Raw genomic sequence first — 17,405 nt, 5'->3', positions numbered from 1 at the left:
GCTGTGATTCTATTTAAACTTTCTAGCTGCTGTAGTAATTCAGTACACATTCTCATTGGGCTACTCTGCCAAAATAATGTAAAAGTGTGCTGATGTAAACGTTTAACATGTCCTAGAGTTATTGTAATTCCCAGATAGTGAATAAAATGACAGTTTCACAGTGGCCTTCACCTCATCCCAGAAACCTTCTGAGAATGAGAAATTGCCTTATTCTGATCAGTGTTGGAGGCTTCATATATCCATCAAGTCTGCAAGCAGCAGAAATACAAACCTTGCATTGCAAACTCTGATGTACCTGCACAGAGATAGCTATTTAATGGCCAAAAGGCTATTCTGTGACATCAAGCAAACACAGGAAGGTTTGCAGTTGTGGAGTTTTTGTTAGAAGGGTAATGAGGAGATGGTTTATATAAAAATGAGCCTAGGTAAATGTACTCATCCTAACATGATATCATAATTAGTATTAGTCAGTGTTTTAGTTGAAACAACAGCACAGAAGGGAAACAATTTTGTATCTCAGCATGATTTTCCTGAGCCAAAATGTGTTTTCTGTCTAGACCTTCAGCTGAATTCTACTGGCAATCATAATTTAAAGATAGCTAGTCTATTTCCATAATTTTTTTTTTTTTACTCTAGTACTAAATATTAATTTGTTTTACAGAAACCAGTAATTCTGCCAAGTATTATTCCAGACATAGTTCAAGGACATTGGGGCGTTTTAATGGCAAGAAGCATGTTTTCAGTCAATTCTTGAACTGACTAGGTCTGGAAATAAATTCAAGTGTGTTGGCCTTCATTGGTCATCTGTAAATGACTGGGAGGTTAGGGACTGACAGAGGATACCTATTGGGCAAAAGTAGAACACTTTCTTTCTTATACCTCTTTGTAATAGCTGCCTCTGGTTTGTTTTTTTGTTTGTTTGGGGTTTTTTCAAATTTTTTTTAACTGTAAATAAAAATCTTTCAAAGAACATTTTGTATGTTGGAATCTTCTATGATCTATTTGGGCTCATTCCTCTGCCTCTTTTCTACTCATATGCATCCAGATAGAAAAAATAGTTAAATAGCTATCACATAAGAGCAGCTATAATCCTCCAGACCAGTACATTTGCCCTCCTTGACAAGAGCTGTACTGTGTATCACTTTATTGCAGTTATAAATACCAGAGTCCAGCTAAAAGAATGTGAAGATCTACAAGACTCTGGCTGGGGTCTGTGACTTCTCTTATCTGGTTTGTTTTCTCTTGCCATCCTCCAGCTGCCACTAATGTGGTCCTCACTGTCCAGCTGGTACTGTGCATAGCCTTTTCCAAGGCAACCATTAATCCTCCTCTGCTAATTGCTCTTCTGGGAATACATATGTGCAGGAGAGCGGGAAGTGATTCTCCCTGCCGTTCTCTGCAGTGTGATCACGTGGCCCTGCTCTTTGGTCTGACTGCATTTTACAAAGCCCATTAGCTCTGCTTTCAGAGGCTCTGATATTATGGTTAATCAGTAGGGCTGCCTCGGAGTAAGGACTTCAGGTATAAGAGTGTCACATTGCAATTCCTATCATGGAGCACATACCTCAGTCTTTCTTATGACAAGATTGGGAGGGATTAATCCAGTTGGTTTCAAGAGCTTTCTGTGCAGAGTTACAATGCACATAAACCAGAATCTTTTTAAGCTGGAAAAGACCTTTAAAATCATGAGGTCCAAACGCTAACTCAGTACTGCCAAGTCCAGCACTAAACCATGTCCCTAAGCAGCACGTATACATGTTTTTAAAATACCTCCAGGAATAGTATCTCAGCCACTTCCCTGGTGGGTAAAGGTGCCCTAAGTAAGCAGTGCCTTTGGTTGTGGTGTTTCCAATAAGCACTCTGGGCCTCTTTGCTGTTTAATGTTTAGTACTCTTCTCAGTCATAGCATTGCCAGCTCATCCTCTCCCAGGCTATACCCGTCCCAGCTGGATAAAATGCTGTTCTCAGTAGGGAACAGGTTCCTTTGGGGGAGAGGAAAGAAGTGCTGTCAGCAGTCTGGATGTGAATAGACCTCACAGCTAGGCCATAAAGCTTTGGCCCTGCTCAGTGGTTTAGTACAGAATTGTGAGCAGTGGAACTGCTGATACCCCATACATATGTGCACCCTTGTAAGTGCATGCTTGTACACCCCACCCACGGTGCACATGCTCTGCCTAGGTCATACCCCTTATGGTACTGGCTAGCTGGAGCTTCCTTCTTGAGGTGGTAATGACAGCTATGGATCAGGCTGTTTTGAAGAGGAAATGAACTGCTGGGGTTATGGTGGGAAAAGGCTCAGATAAGCAAGAGGCTTCATCTCTTTTGATCCACAGGTGGCACAATTTTAAATGGTGAAGGAGGAGCTCCAGGAACTCAGGATTTCTTGAAAAATAAAGGTCAGTAAAAATTTCAGCATGTGATAAAGAATTGTTGCTTGCTAATTACTGTTAAATGTGGAAGTATTTTTTAAATGCTGTACATAAATCTGCTTATAGCAATCATTAGACTGAAATTTCACATCACCATCACATAAGACAATTATATTGACTAGGGCATGATATTATAAGTAATTATAAAAATACCTTTCTTATTATTTTTTTTAAGACCAACCAAATCTGGCCTTGTTTTGTGAATCAATATATACTTTTATAAATGTATATGGGGATGACTATTTTAATATAAGACATGACTTTTGAGAAATACCTTTCAATAGGATTGCAACTTTAACACCCATCAGTACTCACAACATATGTATACACAAATATATGTATACAAAGACACCCATTTTATATACATTTGTATCACTGTGACTGACACTTTTATAGAAACAAAGGAATTTTTATATAAGGACTTTATAGTAGCTGAACTGTAGCCCAGTATATTCAACTTTTGATCACAGAATTGTTACTTAAAATACTAAAACAGCAATGGGTAGAAAGATTGAAACATGTCTGTGCACTTGTATGTATTGAAATGATGCTTTCTGTGAAATAAAAGTTCTTGCAAATAGGAACTTACATTAGCTCATTCAGATGTAGTGTTGCCACATTTAGAGTGGATTGGAAATAACTCTAACATATTCAGTGACTTCTTATTTAGGGGACTATTAGCTACTGTTCAGTACTGTTTCACTACATTCAGTATTGTTTCAAGGGCTTGTAACTTCTAACAAAGTCTTTGTGCACCTCTTTTTACAGAACTGACAAGTGTTCAACAAGCTATGTCCAATGTAAATCACAGCTATGAAGATTTGGGAGTTTTATTGAATGAAAAGATTTCAGAACTAGAAAGTATGCTTTCAAAAATGCAAAATATTCAGGAAGAATCGGCCTCAATGATGCATTGGTTGCAAAAAATGGACAAAACTGCATCAGAATGGGAAGCTGCTCCAACAGATAGTGAAGCAGTTAAAGCCCAAGTTGAACAACATAAGGTACTTTGTGCCTTCAAACAAATACTTTTTCTTGGAGTTATTAGGCAGATGCTATGAAATAACTGATATCTCAGTCTAGCTTTATGTTACAGAGAGTATTTAAATGGTCCTACTAAGCATATTAGTCAGGCTTAGAGCAAATCTGGCAAACTGTGTCAGTGGAATAAAGGAGCACTATGTCAGACAGAATGAGTTTTGCAGGTCAGAAAATGATAATTTTGATGGACAGTTTGAAAAGGTGAGGTTATGCTGATTGTGCAATAAGCTTTTTAATCTCAGTGGTTTAGAGGTATGGAATAGATTATTTTTAATATCTGAAGGGTTGTATGGGTCCAAAAGCTGTTTCTGCAGCTGCTGGCTCACTGATGCTCCACAGACCTCCCGGTCTCTGCAGCTGCAGTAGCTTATGTCTCTTCCAAGGCAGTGTTTCTCTTCAGCAGCCCTGTCATGCTTGTTAAGTTATATAGCTGCACAAGAGCCTCCTTCCCCCTTTATAATTGATATGAGAAAACCACTGATTCAGCAGAGAGCGTCTGTCCTGTTTCAGCATTGGAGACATATGCTTCCCTAGCAATGAAGGACAATATTTACACTTGTAAGGTTCATCTGGAAAGGGAAATGTAATGGAGAGGGAAAATTCTTTTCTTGCTTGTGATTGTATATAAACAAAGACAGAATTAGCTTTAACTGAGTTTCTTTTGTATTTGGTGGGTCACCCTTAAAAATTAACCTGACCAGCTACCAACTTCCTCAGAGTTGGATAAGATTCAATCATAAAATTCAGACTAAGTGTGAAAGAAAACCAGCTCTTTTTTTCTTAACAGAGAATGTGCAAAGCTATCATGATCATCCAACCTGCAGTGTAGCAACAGAAAAGTATTCACAAATAGTTGGAAAACTGAGTGAGTGCCCAGGCAAGAGTCATCTGATGCACTGGACCTTTTACTAGAAGTTCTAAATCAAGTACAGTTTGTTCAGTGTTTATTTTTGTGGGTTTTGGATAATTAATAAGAAACATTCACTTCTGTCTGCAAGAACAGCATTAATTAGGATTTGCTGGAGTATCTCAGGTTAGAGATCTCAGGTTCTCTTCTGTTAGGATTGCACTTAAAACTCTGATTCTGTTTAAACTATGGGTTTAGGAGATCTGCATGAAACTGCCTGTGATAGCAGGACTTCTGCTGAGGTAAATGAAGCCACACCACACCCCTCTCTGTCAGAGCTAGCTGGGTTATTTCTGCTGTGATCTGTACTTTGCGTCAGTCAGTTTGCCTTCTGTACGCAAATAGATTCCAAGTATATGTGAATATGATGTGAAGAGTGAATCTTACTTATCTGAATTCTTCTAGTTCTGTCACTTTTTCAAATTAAGCAATAATTATTAATATGGTTTATATCAGTCAGGTTCTCTCTTCCAAAAAATTTGACTAGCAACATATGTCAATATGGCATATTTTGAGATTCACAGCGGAAAAGTAGTATATATAGGCTAGATAGTTTTTTTTTATCTTCATGTTTTGCGTCTTGGTATTATGGACTGCAAACTTTACCATTCTTCTTTAATCTCTTACTTATTTATTTTATCACCTAAATTTTCAGCTTTTTGAAACTGAATTAAAGCAAAGTGCAAATAAAGTGCAGGAACTGAAGGACAAAGTTACAGAGCTGTTGGAGAAGAACCCTAATTCTCCTGAGGCACCTAAGTGGAGACAAACGTTGGATAAAATAGGTATTTCAATAAAGCTATATTCTAGCTCAGACTGATTTGGAAATTGTTTTATTATGAGTTTTTAAATTTATTACCAATAACAAGCATTTTTAATACCTTGTTTCCTCTTACCTCTTAAATTCTGTGGAAATAACTCCAATTGAATGTAGATCTGAAGTAATTCCAGTGATGTTCACGGGCTTTGAATTTGTATTAGTGTACAGGCTATAGCCTGACTCCCTGTTTGAGAGGCTTTATCTTTTTCAAACATTGTGCAGCTAAAACTTCACTGGCCAGTTACAAGCAACATATATATTTTGTTCTTTTTTGCAAAATATAACAGGTTAAGGTGATCCCAATTTCATGTAGAAAATGGTTTGAGTTGTTGGTAGTGGTCTTCTGCGTGTATTTTTCCCATGAAATAGTGGCTTTTGGCATTTTGTGGGTTTGGTGTTTTTTTGCTGTTTTCTAAAACTGTATAAATGTTGCTAAAAATTTTAAGAAGCCAATGAAAATAAAGAAAATGACCATGCTTAGGAAATAGATTTTGAGTTACTACAGCACCTAATTGTCATGAGCTTTTAAAAATTGCTTTTATGTTAGTCATATTTTAAATAAATTATAGGTAAATAGCATGGTATGTCAGTCTTGTTTCATGGTGATAGGCATTTCCATTGCTACACCAACAGTAATTTTGAAGCTGAGAATTTTTACAGACTGTCCTGCTTGTAAGTGACACTCTGAAAAGTTTAAGTGGCAGGTAAGGTCTCCAACAGACCCTTGGTAGAGTTGAAAGGGGATTAATATAGAATGAGCAGAGGACTGTGAAGCAGCAAACAGAACTGTAAAAAACAGGGATGAAAATCAGGGAGAGGGAGAGTTAGCAAAATACCAGAGCTGACTGAGCAAGCACTGACAGTATCACAGAGCAGAAGGGGGAAGTTACAAGATTAAGACTCAAAGGCTGCTCTGGAAGCCACTTGCCATAGTGGAAAAGACCAAAGACTGGCAAGGTGTGAACCTAAGCTCACAGAGCGCTTTTGAAATACCTATGAAGTATTATTGCCCATCATTGGGTACCTGGTTTAGATGTTTTAGATGAATGGTTTTAGATGAATGATACAGACATTTGAAAGAGTTAGGCTTTTTCAGAGGGCTGTTCAGAGTTGAAGCCTAATTTTCTGCTTCTGATCACCCTTGAAAACTTATGAGGCTTTATTATGGAATAAGCAGGGATATTTGTCTATCTAAATCAGGCACCTGAGTTATAACTGAGTAGAACCCTTTGCCTTCTATATCATTTGAGACCAAAGCCTAAATCTGGGGATATTTCATTTAGTAATATTCTAACATAATTTTATTACATGTAGAATATTCATTGCTCTAAAAATTCCACACGTGGCTGACTGTCATCCAAGTGTATGTGGGTCTGACTTAAAAGATGTTATTTGCAGAGTCACTGCAATAAGGCATCTGGAGTTAATCAGTACGAAGCCTTATGAGAGAGCTCTGTTTATGTTTCATATATAGTCTGCTGTCTCACAATCCATCTGCTAGAACATGCATGCAATATGTTAACATTATCATTGTTAGATTCCAAATGGAAAGAGCTCAATCAAGTTACATCTGAGAGACAACAAAAACTGGAGGAGTCTTCAAATTACCTGATCCAGTTCCAGACAGCAGAAGCTCAGCTAAAACACTGGCTTGTAGAAAAGGAGCTAATGGTCAGTGTGCTGGGACCATTATCCATTGATCCTAATATGCTGAATACACAAAAGCAACAGGTTCAGGTGAGTAGTACCAACACACATTATTGATTTAAGTTTCTTCTGCCTTTTTGGTATTAGCAAAGTACTATTTTGCATCTAGAGCAGAATGTGGTTAGTATAAGCCATTAGATTTGTTTATCTTTAGGTATCATCTTACATCATACTTGACTACAGTAATTACAAGAAAAAATTACCATAAGAGTGAAAAGAGATCAGAACAGGTATAGAAAAATGTTGAGGAGACGTTGATCAATATCAGTATTGTTTAAAAAGAAGTATTTGAAACATGAACTATGATCTAATAGTATGTGAAATACTATGACTCAATATTGGTTTGTAAGTGCTTCAGAAGTCTAGACAGATGGTATAAGACTATCATGTATCACTTCACAGTCCTTAAAAGTTCAACCTAATTGACTTAGAAAGGGTTTGGAATGTGCTGTAAAGTAAAACCATTATATTTGTCCCTTCTTTTGCAAGCACTGTGACTTACTGTAAAAAAAAAACAAAACACAAAAAAAAAAAACAAAAAAACCAAAACCCAACCAAAAACTCCTCAAAAAAACAACTGAGAACCAGTGATATAAACTTAAAAGGTCTTACACTACACATCCAGTCATTTGTGAATTAGCCAAATAGTCTCTGTTCTATAATAAAACATTGCAATATTGTGTCAGAATACACTTTCTTTGAAGTTCTTTCTTAAGACAAATGTCAAAACTGTCTAGGAAAGAAGACACTACTTGAAACTAAACAGCATTTACTTTGCTTGCTGTGGTTACTTAATTACCATAGTATTAACAGAATTCATTGTTTACTTGTATCTCCTGGTTGAATTTCTATTAGATGATGTGTAAATTCACCTCATTTTATTCTGTTTCTTTGATGTAGGTACTTGGAAACAACACAGTTTATGTAGAAGGCACATTTACTTCACTGGCTTTTAAACTTGGATACACTTAATAATAGAGCTTAGCTACAACAAATTCTACATTATTTTTTGTCAGAAGCACTTTTTTTCTCATGATAAATCCTTTTTAAAATTCTCTTTTTTTCCTAGATTCTGCTCAAAGAGTTTGACACCAGAAAGCCACAGTATGAGCAGTTAACTATGGCTGGGCAGGGGATTCTGGAGAGACCTGGTGAACATCCACCCTCACATGAAATTGTAAAAGAACAATTGGCAGCTGTGGCACAAAAGTGGGACAGTCTAACCAGCCAGCTGAAGAAGAGATGTGACCGAATTGACCAAGCCATTGTGAAAAGCACAGAGTATCAAAGTTTACTCAGAAGTCTCTCTGATAAGCTAAGTGCCTTGGATAGTAAACTCAGCAGCAGCCTGGCTGTGAGTACACAACCTGATGCTGTGAAACAACAGCTGGAAATTGCTAAAGAAATGAAGGAGGAAATAGAACAGGAAATGAAGAATATAAATGCAGCACAAGCTCTTTGTGAAGAGCTGTCAACTCTGGTTGGGGAAGAGTATTTGAAAGCAGAACTTACCAGACAGTTAGATGGCATCTTAAAATCATTTAAGGATATCGAGCAAAAATCAGGTTAGTATTTATTTAAAGGAAAACAGTAATTAAGGCGTAAAGGAAGGTAAAAGTTTGTAATACAGGTGAACTGAGCCTGATGCCAGTTCTCTTTCCAGCCCAACCCCCAAGCAGTTTTACATTAGAATTTAGAACAATTCCAATGCCTTGAAAAGGTAAGAACAATGCTTGGGATCTCTAATGAATAGTTTAGGAGATAACTTCTTGGAGTAAAATAACAAGGCTTTTGTAATGTCTTCCTTCAGGTGCATCTTCACTGAATTAGAAGACCAAAAGAGGATGCTGTTCCTTGAGCTACCAGCTTCATAGGGGCAGAGTATAAACCAAAACAATTTTTAGGCAAACACCAATTAATGGCTTAGTGAAGCACAGTGGTAATTGTATAAAACTGCCTGTGACAGAAAGGGGCTGGTAATCTGCAGCCTTTCCTTACCTTGTGAACAACAGAATTGGACAAGTAATACATTGCAAGTGATATCATACTTTGTTCTCCCTAGCAGCCTCAGTTTTGGGTTTTTAATTTCCTCTGGTCACGGGGAACTTCAAAGAATCTCCCTAGGAGGATGTATTGCCTGTAGGCCATGACTTAGACACTACCGGGTTATACCACTTAATATTCCCTGTGCTTACACTGCCTAGTACCATGAATCACAATTGTGTGTTTTTTACCACCAAAATCTGCTCAAATGGGATCCATGTAGCCACAGACTGGATAAGCTCACCTCATTTCATTCATGTCCTGTTGCCTTCTGTATTACAGGAATGAGTCTGCCCCTTGCAAGAAGCTTGGTTGTCTGCCAGTCAAACTCCACATACTAAGGACTGGCTTTCTTAAAATTAATGATTATGCATAATACAATCAATATTAGTTATTTTTTTTCACCGAATACTAGGAGGTTCTGCTAATGAACCTCTGTGCTGCCTTCTCCTTTGTAGATAACCATGTTCAACAGCTTCAGTCAGCATACACCACTTCTCATCAGTTCCAGCAGATGTCTAAGGACTTTGAGGCCTGGCTGAGCAAAAAGAAAGAAGAGCTGAACCAGGCTCGTCCTGTGTCAGCCAAACTTGATGCCTTGCAATCACTAATTGAAGAACAGAAAGATTTTAAGAAGACAATGACTGATCAGATTACTTCCTATGAAAGAATTGTTGCAGAAGGAGAAAGTATCCTACAGAAGACTCAAGGAGATGACAAAGCAGAGTTACAATCCCAAATTGCCACACTCAAGAATAACTGGGATGAAGTGAATAAAAAGGTAAAAGAAAGGGAAGATAAATTAGCAGATTGTCTGGAGAAAGCCCTCAAATATAAGCAGCATGTAGAAAATTTGCAGCCATGGATAGAGAAGTGCCAAAGCAACCTGTGTGAATTGAAAGTTGGCATAAACCCTGTTGAAATAGAGGATTCTATTGTTCAGGTGAGGGCATGGCAGAAGGACCTGGATAAACACCACGGGATGGTGGAACTATTAAATAATTCTGCTGAAAGTTTGCTCAATGCAAGTCAAACAGATAAAGAAATTGTTCAAGAAGAAACTAAGGTGCTGAATCAGAATGTGAAAGTGGTTACAGAACAGTTACATAAGAAGAGAGAGTGCTTGGAAAATATGGCACAAAGACTGAAAGAGTTTCAGGACTCATCCAGGGAAACTGAAAGACAGCTTAAAAATGCCAAAGAGCATCTGGAAGCTCATGACTCACTTGGACCTCAGTCGTTCAGTAACAAACACCTGACAATGATGCAGGCCCAGCAGAAAGCCTTGCAAGCTTTAAAGCCTCACGTTGATTTAGCAAAAAAGCTTGCCCAAGACCTGGTGGTAGAAGCTTCTGATTCAGCAGGTGTTTCTGACCTCTTACTCCAAGCCGAATCTTTGGAGCAAGAATACACGGCAGTGAAGCAGCAGGTTGAGGATAGGTGCTCATTCCTAGAGACCAAACTTCAGGGAATTGGCCATTTCCAAAACAGCATCCGAGAGATGTTCTCTCAGTTTGCAGAGTTTGATGATGAACTTGATAGCATGGCTCCAGTGGGGAGAGATCTCAAGGTATTGCAGTCACAGAGAGAGGACATAAAATGTTTCATGAAAAAGTTGGAGGATCTTATAATGAATAATGAAAATGCTAATAAAAACTGTAAAATTATGCTGGCCACAGAAGCTGAAGCTTCTCCTGATCTTGTTGGTATAAAGAGAGACTTGGAAGCTCTAAATAAACAGTGCAACAAGCTAAAAGACAGAGCAAAAGCCAGGGAAGATCAAGTGGAGGGTACTATTTGCCGTGTTGAGGAGTTTTACACTAAGCTTAAAGAATTTTCCACTCTGCTTGGGAGAGCTGAAGAACATGAAGAGTCACAAGGTCCTGTTGGAATGGAAACAGAGGCTATTAATCAGCAGCTGAATACATTCAAGGTAGGAAGATTGCTTTCTTCCTATTATAAAGTATTTTACCACAATACAATTTTATTAAACATCATAGTGAGAGGAATTTGTTAAGTGCAGGCCTTAGAAGAGTCTTGTTGCACAGCAGTCTGTTCTGCCTGTATGCCTTTAATCTGTTTTAAATGGGGATCTTATGCTGCAGAGATTTTCTTTGCTACAAGTTGGCAGACATTGGGAATTTTACATCTCAGCTCCCAATTCCTGCATCCCAATTCCCTCTTCACCTCTTTCACTATCTTGTTATCTTCTGTAATCCATTTGCCTTTCTGTTTTGAGAAACTGCATATTGTGTCTATTTGATGTCCATGTATTGCATAACTTCCATCTTCACAGTGGTGTGAATTTTAGACTCCAGTGTTAACATACCAGCCCACATTCACTTTGCTCATCTGAGCAGTTTAGGTTTTTTCAGTGTAGATTTCAGCATATTTAGATTTAAGTTGCTACTTGCCATTTTCTGTTCTGATACACTGGCCAGTTTTACCTCACTGAATTCCACCCTTATCTAGAAACATCCTAATAAAAAGAAAATAGGCAAAATAATCCCTGTATGATATTGGGATTTTTCTGTAACATCCTTATCCAAAATGCATTCCAGAGCTTCTGTATGTAGCTTTTTTAATATGCCAGCTAGCAATCCATGTCCAGCTCAAAGACATGCATTGCAGTGATAGTGAGTGTTAATTGAGCTTTGCTGCTGAAATAACAGCTATTTGCTTGGATTAGGTTACAAGGAATAAATTTCCAGTGCTCACCAGGATGATTTATAGATGTAAGCAGTGTTTGAAAAAGATAATAAATCATAAATAATTTTTCATGTTTGAAAAAATCATAAATCCTAATGGCTACATAGTAGCACTGAATATTCTGCATTGCTTTGGTTTCATTCCAATATACTATTGATTCATATGTTTGTATGACTTGTACATTAGTTGACACTTGATGATAAAGCCAAACCTTCATTGCAGGATTTGATAAGCCATGCTGTTAAAAATTTGATGATCTTGGAAAAGAGTCATTACATGGCTGGCCAACAGAGGGTGCATTTTGCTTGTTTAAGCCATGTTGGAAAGGCAAATTAAACCAGAAAACTTTCACCTGGGAATTTCAAATGGAAGTTACTGTGAGTTTTGGTGATCTTTGAGAATGCATAAATAGAGACAAAAATCTAGAACAAATAGTTACATTATGAGGAGATTCCATTAGACTGGGAGGATTAAAATCATGTGCCAGTCTATCCTAACAAGTCTATTTCAATTTAAAAGAGAAACAAATGGCTTTTCTTTGTATATGGTTAGTAAAACACTTTAGATATTGGAAAATAGCAACAGCTCTTGCTTACATTGACTGTACGGGACTTCAGTTGTAACCAGTTTGGCATCTCTGATTTCACCACTTTTCTTACATTTTCAAACATTAGGTGCAGCTTCGGGTCTTTGTTAATACATATTTTACACAATGAATAGTATATGTACAAATAAGTATTTAATTATAAAGAAAAATGTTGCTGGAGTGTTACAACCTGATGAGTGGGTGGTAGGAAAATCCAGTTCTTTGTGTGTTGTCCCAGTGTTGTAGTTCATCATTGCGTTCATTGGACACAACACAGCAATTGAGCAGTTTGGGAGTGAGAGACCTGTGCAGATCAGTGGGGTGACAGCATCCCTAGTAATATAAGAGCTTATGTGGTAAGAAGACAAAAAAAAACAAAAAACCTGGAGAGACATAAAGGAGAACAGTGATAGCAGCATGTTTATATCCAGAAGTCTACTCTGGGATTGTATTCATATGAGATATTTATAAGCTTAGAAATGTGTTTTGCTTGAAACAACTATTTTAGGCCATGCTTTTGCTTATGATTAAAAACACAATGCCATTAAACAGGAGGTGAAGAATGATGAAAAAGTGAAAGCGTTGTTTAAATAAGTGAAAAGCAAATGCAGTAATAAAACAGCAGAGTGAGGAGCCTTTGAAGAAAGGAAATAGGGAGACCAGAATGGGAAATTTTACTGAGAGTGTAGTTAGTGATAACTGATAGCAGGAGGATAGGGATCAACTCTCCTAATGCTTGGTGTCAGTGCTACTGGGGCATATCAAAATTACAATAAGTAATCTATCTGTTTATACTCTTTGCCCTTCCAGAGAACATTTCTACCTGAGGCAGCAAACTGTAGGGAGACTGGATCCCACAGATCCTGCTCCACTCCTGGTGTGTTTGTGTTTGCTCTCGTGTTTGTGCACGTAGGCAAACACATACAACCTGAAAATGTGGCTGTGGCCACAAAACCACTGTCTGCCTCCCTATGTCTTTAGCTCCTGTGGTCAGCTACAGTCAACTTCAGTTCCTCAAGAGTAAAGCAAAAGAGCTGTTCTTTGCTATAGATCTATTAACATGAAATCTTCACTTTCTTCAGGGAAGGATCTTGTGTAATGGGCCAGAGGTGGTTTTTGTGGTTTAACCAATTTTTATGTACAAAGAGTTAGAGCTGTGTGCATCTTCTTGGCATGACATTAAAACACATAGTGTTTTTTAAAAGATAAACTGGCTTTGAGTTGTATTATATATATATATAAATTTTTAAATGAATATGCATACTTGTATTATTTATATTTCTTCTTTGTAATGTGCTTATTCCAGTCAGTATAGAGTGTTAAATTGAAAGTAGTCGCCATCAGTGTTAAACTATATTATAAATAGTTGCCATCAGCATTAAACTATATTTACAGTGCAGTTATAAAATTTACTTTCTGTAAATGAAAATTTTCAGAGCAGTTAATTTCAAAGTAGAACCATGACTCTTACTTCACTTCAGGAAGAGTATAATCAAATGAAGAATTTATCTCAATTAATATAAAACACACACAAAAAAGTACTAATTAACTTGGCTTTGTAAGACACTTTCTACCCCAAAGTCTGTATGCAATTTGTAGATTAGTCCTGAAAGAAAATTTCGGTAAATTAGGTTTGTTAAGGTACACTGAGTCTGCCACCATTCTTCAAAAGCAAAACAAAAAAGAATTGTTCAAATGGACTGAGCCAAACACTCTGGGTTTGAGTAGCTGCACAGTGCTAGAATGTTTGCAGTTGGAGGAGCATTTGCAGCTAGTTTCTCTCTGAAATAGAGAAAGAACCCAAAGTTGAATTATTTTATGTCATTCTTCTTAGTAAAACCAACATGTCACTGTTACAGTTTTCATGAGTGTGTGGTTCATTTGATTTTTGCTTTTATTTTTGGATTTAAAGTAGATATAGTCATTAGAGGTTGCCTTCTAATTGGACTTTATGGGAATTTTTAGGTAGCCTGAGTATTCCTGCCAATAAGCTTGAACTAAGATTTTAATTGGCTTATATTATAGAACCACAGAATTGTTTAGGTTGGAAAAGACCTTTAGGAACATTAAGAACAATGTTAACTGAGCACTGCCAAGTCCACTGTTAACCATGTCCCTAAATGTCACATCCACATGTCTTGTTAGTTCTATAGAGGGTGTCAGTCCTCTGGTTTTTGCTTTGAAGGCAAATAATGTTGAAGGCACATTCAGAAGTCTCTCTTTAATTTCTTTTTGAGCTAAGTGTTGCACATCCCATGTGCTGTTTACAAACCCTAGAATAAGATACTAAAATCTTCCATGGGATTTACTACAGTTAAGGTCTGTATTGAAAAGCAAAGGTAATATAAGCAAGTATGAAAATCTTTTTAAGAGTTGTGTTTTGAAAGTGATTTACCTGTCAACAAAAGTCTTCAGCAGAAACAGTGAAAAATGTAAAGCTATTTTAAAACTGTTAAAATAATTTTGCTGTTGAACAAATACAGACCAATTTCAGTTATACACTTCCCCTACAAAATCATGCAGCACTTTCTGAATTCAGCAGGGATCTATCTGGTTTTGGTTGTTTTGGGTAAAAATAACCACGGATGATAGGACCTTTCATCAAAAGTATCTAAAATTATTTTTTCATCTTTACCATTATAGTATATTCTCTGCTAGAGAATCCAGAGGGGATTATCTGGCATAATCCAAATGGTATATGGCTGCTCACCAGAGAGGAAGAAGAGAGAATTTGTTTTGCATGACCTTACTGTTTTGATAGGTAGCTGAATGTTTATTAAGTAAATCAATAAACATGAAGTGTGGTATGTTTGTATTTCTTGCATACAGTGTATCCTGCTTGCTGCTTAATGCAGAATGCTCAAGCTGATTGTAGTCAATGCACTGTATTAAGTTTCAGCACTGAGTGCCTTATGCTGTCCTTAAATTGAGGTCTGAATTGTCCCTAAAACTGATGGCTGCTGTCACACCAGCAGCTCAGGTCGTTAGGGGTTTGACTTCTACTGGAGTGGAGCTGCTCAGTCATGGCAACTCCTCCTGTGCTGTTGGCAAGTTACTGTGAGTCTCCCAACCCTTCCCCTCCGTGATTATGAGCTAGAAGTGTAGGTGCAAAGTGTTGAACTGTATTTAAAATTATGTCAATTTCCAAAACCGGAATCTTTGTCCTGATAGGCTGGTTTACGGCTCCAATAAATCCCACACGAAAAGTCTTTGAGATTTAGTTAGGTTTTTTTCCCCCAATATTTTAATGTTTCTTTCAGCGGAGCTGGATTCTTCAGGAGCGGCTGCCCTGTCAGCCCTAGGCTCTTGCCTCAGGGCCAGTGACCAGACTGACCTGGACTGAACTTTGCATGTCAGGTGGAGCAATCTGTGACTATTCCAACACCTAATCTAAACACTAGGTGAATTTGGGGGATTTTTTTTTTTTTTTTTTTTTTTTTTAAGTAATACAGAGGTAAAGTTTCGGTGTAACTTTGGAAAGGAAGCCTCCATTGAAATGACTGCTTCACGAGTCGGGGCGATGGTGTGCGGGCGCGGTGAAGAGACTCCCTTGCCAGAGTCTCTCCCGGGAAGGAGCCGGCCGCAGCGGGGTCGGCCGCTCCCCCAGCGCTCCGGAGCGGGCTGCGGCGGGAGTGATGTCACCGCCGGGCGGGCGGCGGAGCCTCCGCGCCGCCTGCCCTCGCCACCCCCTGCGCGGCACCGAGCGAGGAGCGAAGGCGCGGGCGGCTGGGCAGATAAGGAGGCGGCGGGGAGGGCCGGAGGGAGGGGAGCCCCCCGAGCGGCGCTGCGGGCGCGGGCGGGCCGGTGGCAGATGTTTGCTGGAGAGCGAAGCGGGGCGTTCCTGGCGGCTGCAGCCGGGCGAGCCGGGGCGCGGGGCGGCCGCGCCGGGCGGGACGCGCCGGCGCTGCGCGGCGGGGGTTTCCCTCCCTCGGCTCTCAGCAGCTGCGCTCAGAGATGAGGAGGAGGCGAGGGCAGCCCGCTAGCTGCAGCTTGTAGCCGGGACCTGCCGAATGTAAACCTGCCGTGCCTTCGGGGAACGCGCCACGCTTGCTCGGCTCTGCAGCTGCCTTAAAGAGCTCTCTAGGATGGCATCGGGAGAATCGGTCTGAAACATTGGTCTTCCGACGGTCTGCTCAAAGGACGCGTTGGCTTGGCTGCTAGAAAGTGATTTTTCCTGTGGAACTTGTGGAGGCACCGCGAACAAGCCTGTTGCAAGAGGAGGATAAGCTGCCTTTCAGATCAAGGTTATTTATAGCTACTGCCAAAAAAGTAAAGGGCTGTTTTATTATTCTTACTGTTCTGGATTTAACTTATTTCCCCCCACCACCCAGGATTTTCTCCGTGCCTTGGTCAGGACCATACAAGTCACTGTGGATTCTGTCTTTTTAAGCTGCCACACCGTGTTTTATTTATAAAGGAGATGGGACCCTGCAAGCCAGATAAATGGATTACAGTTAAGCAGTCATGTACAGAAGATAATGTACTGCCTTCTGTAACACTTGTTCATTTGAAGGCTTGTTTGGGAGATTTCAGGTACAGATTCTGACCTGGAAAAGTAAATGAAGCTTTCCACTGAGTATTTGACATATTTGGCTACTGCTGGTTTCTGCTATACTTTGTTTTTCTGTGACTTTGGGACATCTCTGTTACTTTCTTACTGAAGCACTTTATATTTGGGGGGTGGAAAACCTCGTATCCAGGTAAAGTCAAATTTAAACGGATGCACTGATTATGAATGACCTCAGCCTCTTCATATCGTATGGTGTATATTTTCGTAACTATGCATCTTATGCTAAGGGCAGGTTTACTATTTCTTCAGATTGCTAGTGTTTTTTAAATGGTTGCCCTGAATCTGTGAAAACGGAGTGAACTTGCGTGAATACTTTCAACATGGGGAAGCCACTTAGCAGGCCAGACTGTCTACGTCAGAATCCTCCATGTGTTGGCAAAGGGGAAGAAGATGAAGATCTAAATATTGAAGACTGCTATGTTCCCCAGAGGTCTATCTATGACACTGTGAGGCTGAATGAACAGATCGATTCAGGCTCCAAGGGCAGCCTCTCTTCGAGGCATTTCACAGACCGGACCTTACCCTACAGTCACAGAACACTGGACATCAGTACTTTGTGCTCCAATGGTGCCCTTACTTCTTCCAGTGTTTTT

At 39.1% G+C, this 17,405-nt stretch overlaps 1 protein-coding gene across 10 annotated transcripts in view; it reads left to right on the top strand.

Annotated features, from left to right (window-relative positions):
- The window catches only part of DST (dystonin), a 273,488-nt gene that overhangs the window by 187,682 nt on the left and 68,401 nt on the right, over nt 1-17,405 (top strand). For all 10 annotated transcript variants that reach the window (XM_041477345.1, XM_041477347.1, XM_041477354.1 and 7 more), the window contains 6 exons: nt 2,334-2,396; nt 3,198-3,433; nt 5,033-5,162; nt 6,735-6,934; nt 7,974-8,469; nt 9,406-10,880. In XM_041477345.1, coding sequence (XP_041333279.1) covers nt 2,334-2,396; nt 3,198-3,433; nt 5,033-5,162; nt 6,735-6,934; nt 7,974-8,469; nt 9,406-10,880 — 2,600 coding nt within the window. The remainder of the gene's footprint in view (nt 1-2,333; nt 2,397-3,197; nt 3,434-5,032; nt 5,163-6,734; nt 6,935-7,973; nt 8,470-9,405; nt 10,881-17,405) is intronic.

Source organism: Pyrgilauda ruficollis, unplaced genomic scaffold, assembly GCF_017590135.1.
Source record: "Pyrgilauda ruficollis isolate IOZ18807 unplaced genomic scaffold, ASM1759013v1 scaffold40, whole genome shotgun sequence".
NCBI lineage: Eukaryota > Metazoa > Chordata > Aves > Passeriformes > Passeridae > Pyrgilauda > Pyrgilauda ruficollis.
The sequence above is the reverse complement of the archived record's forward strand: the minus strand, read 5'-3'. Positions and strand labels throughout refer to the sequence as shown.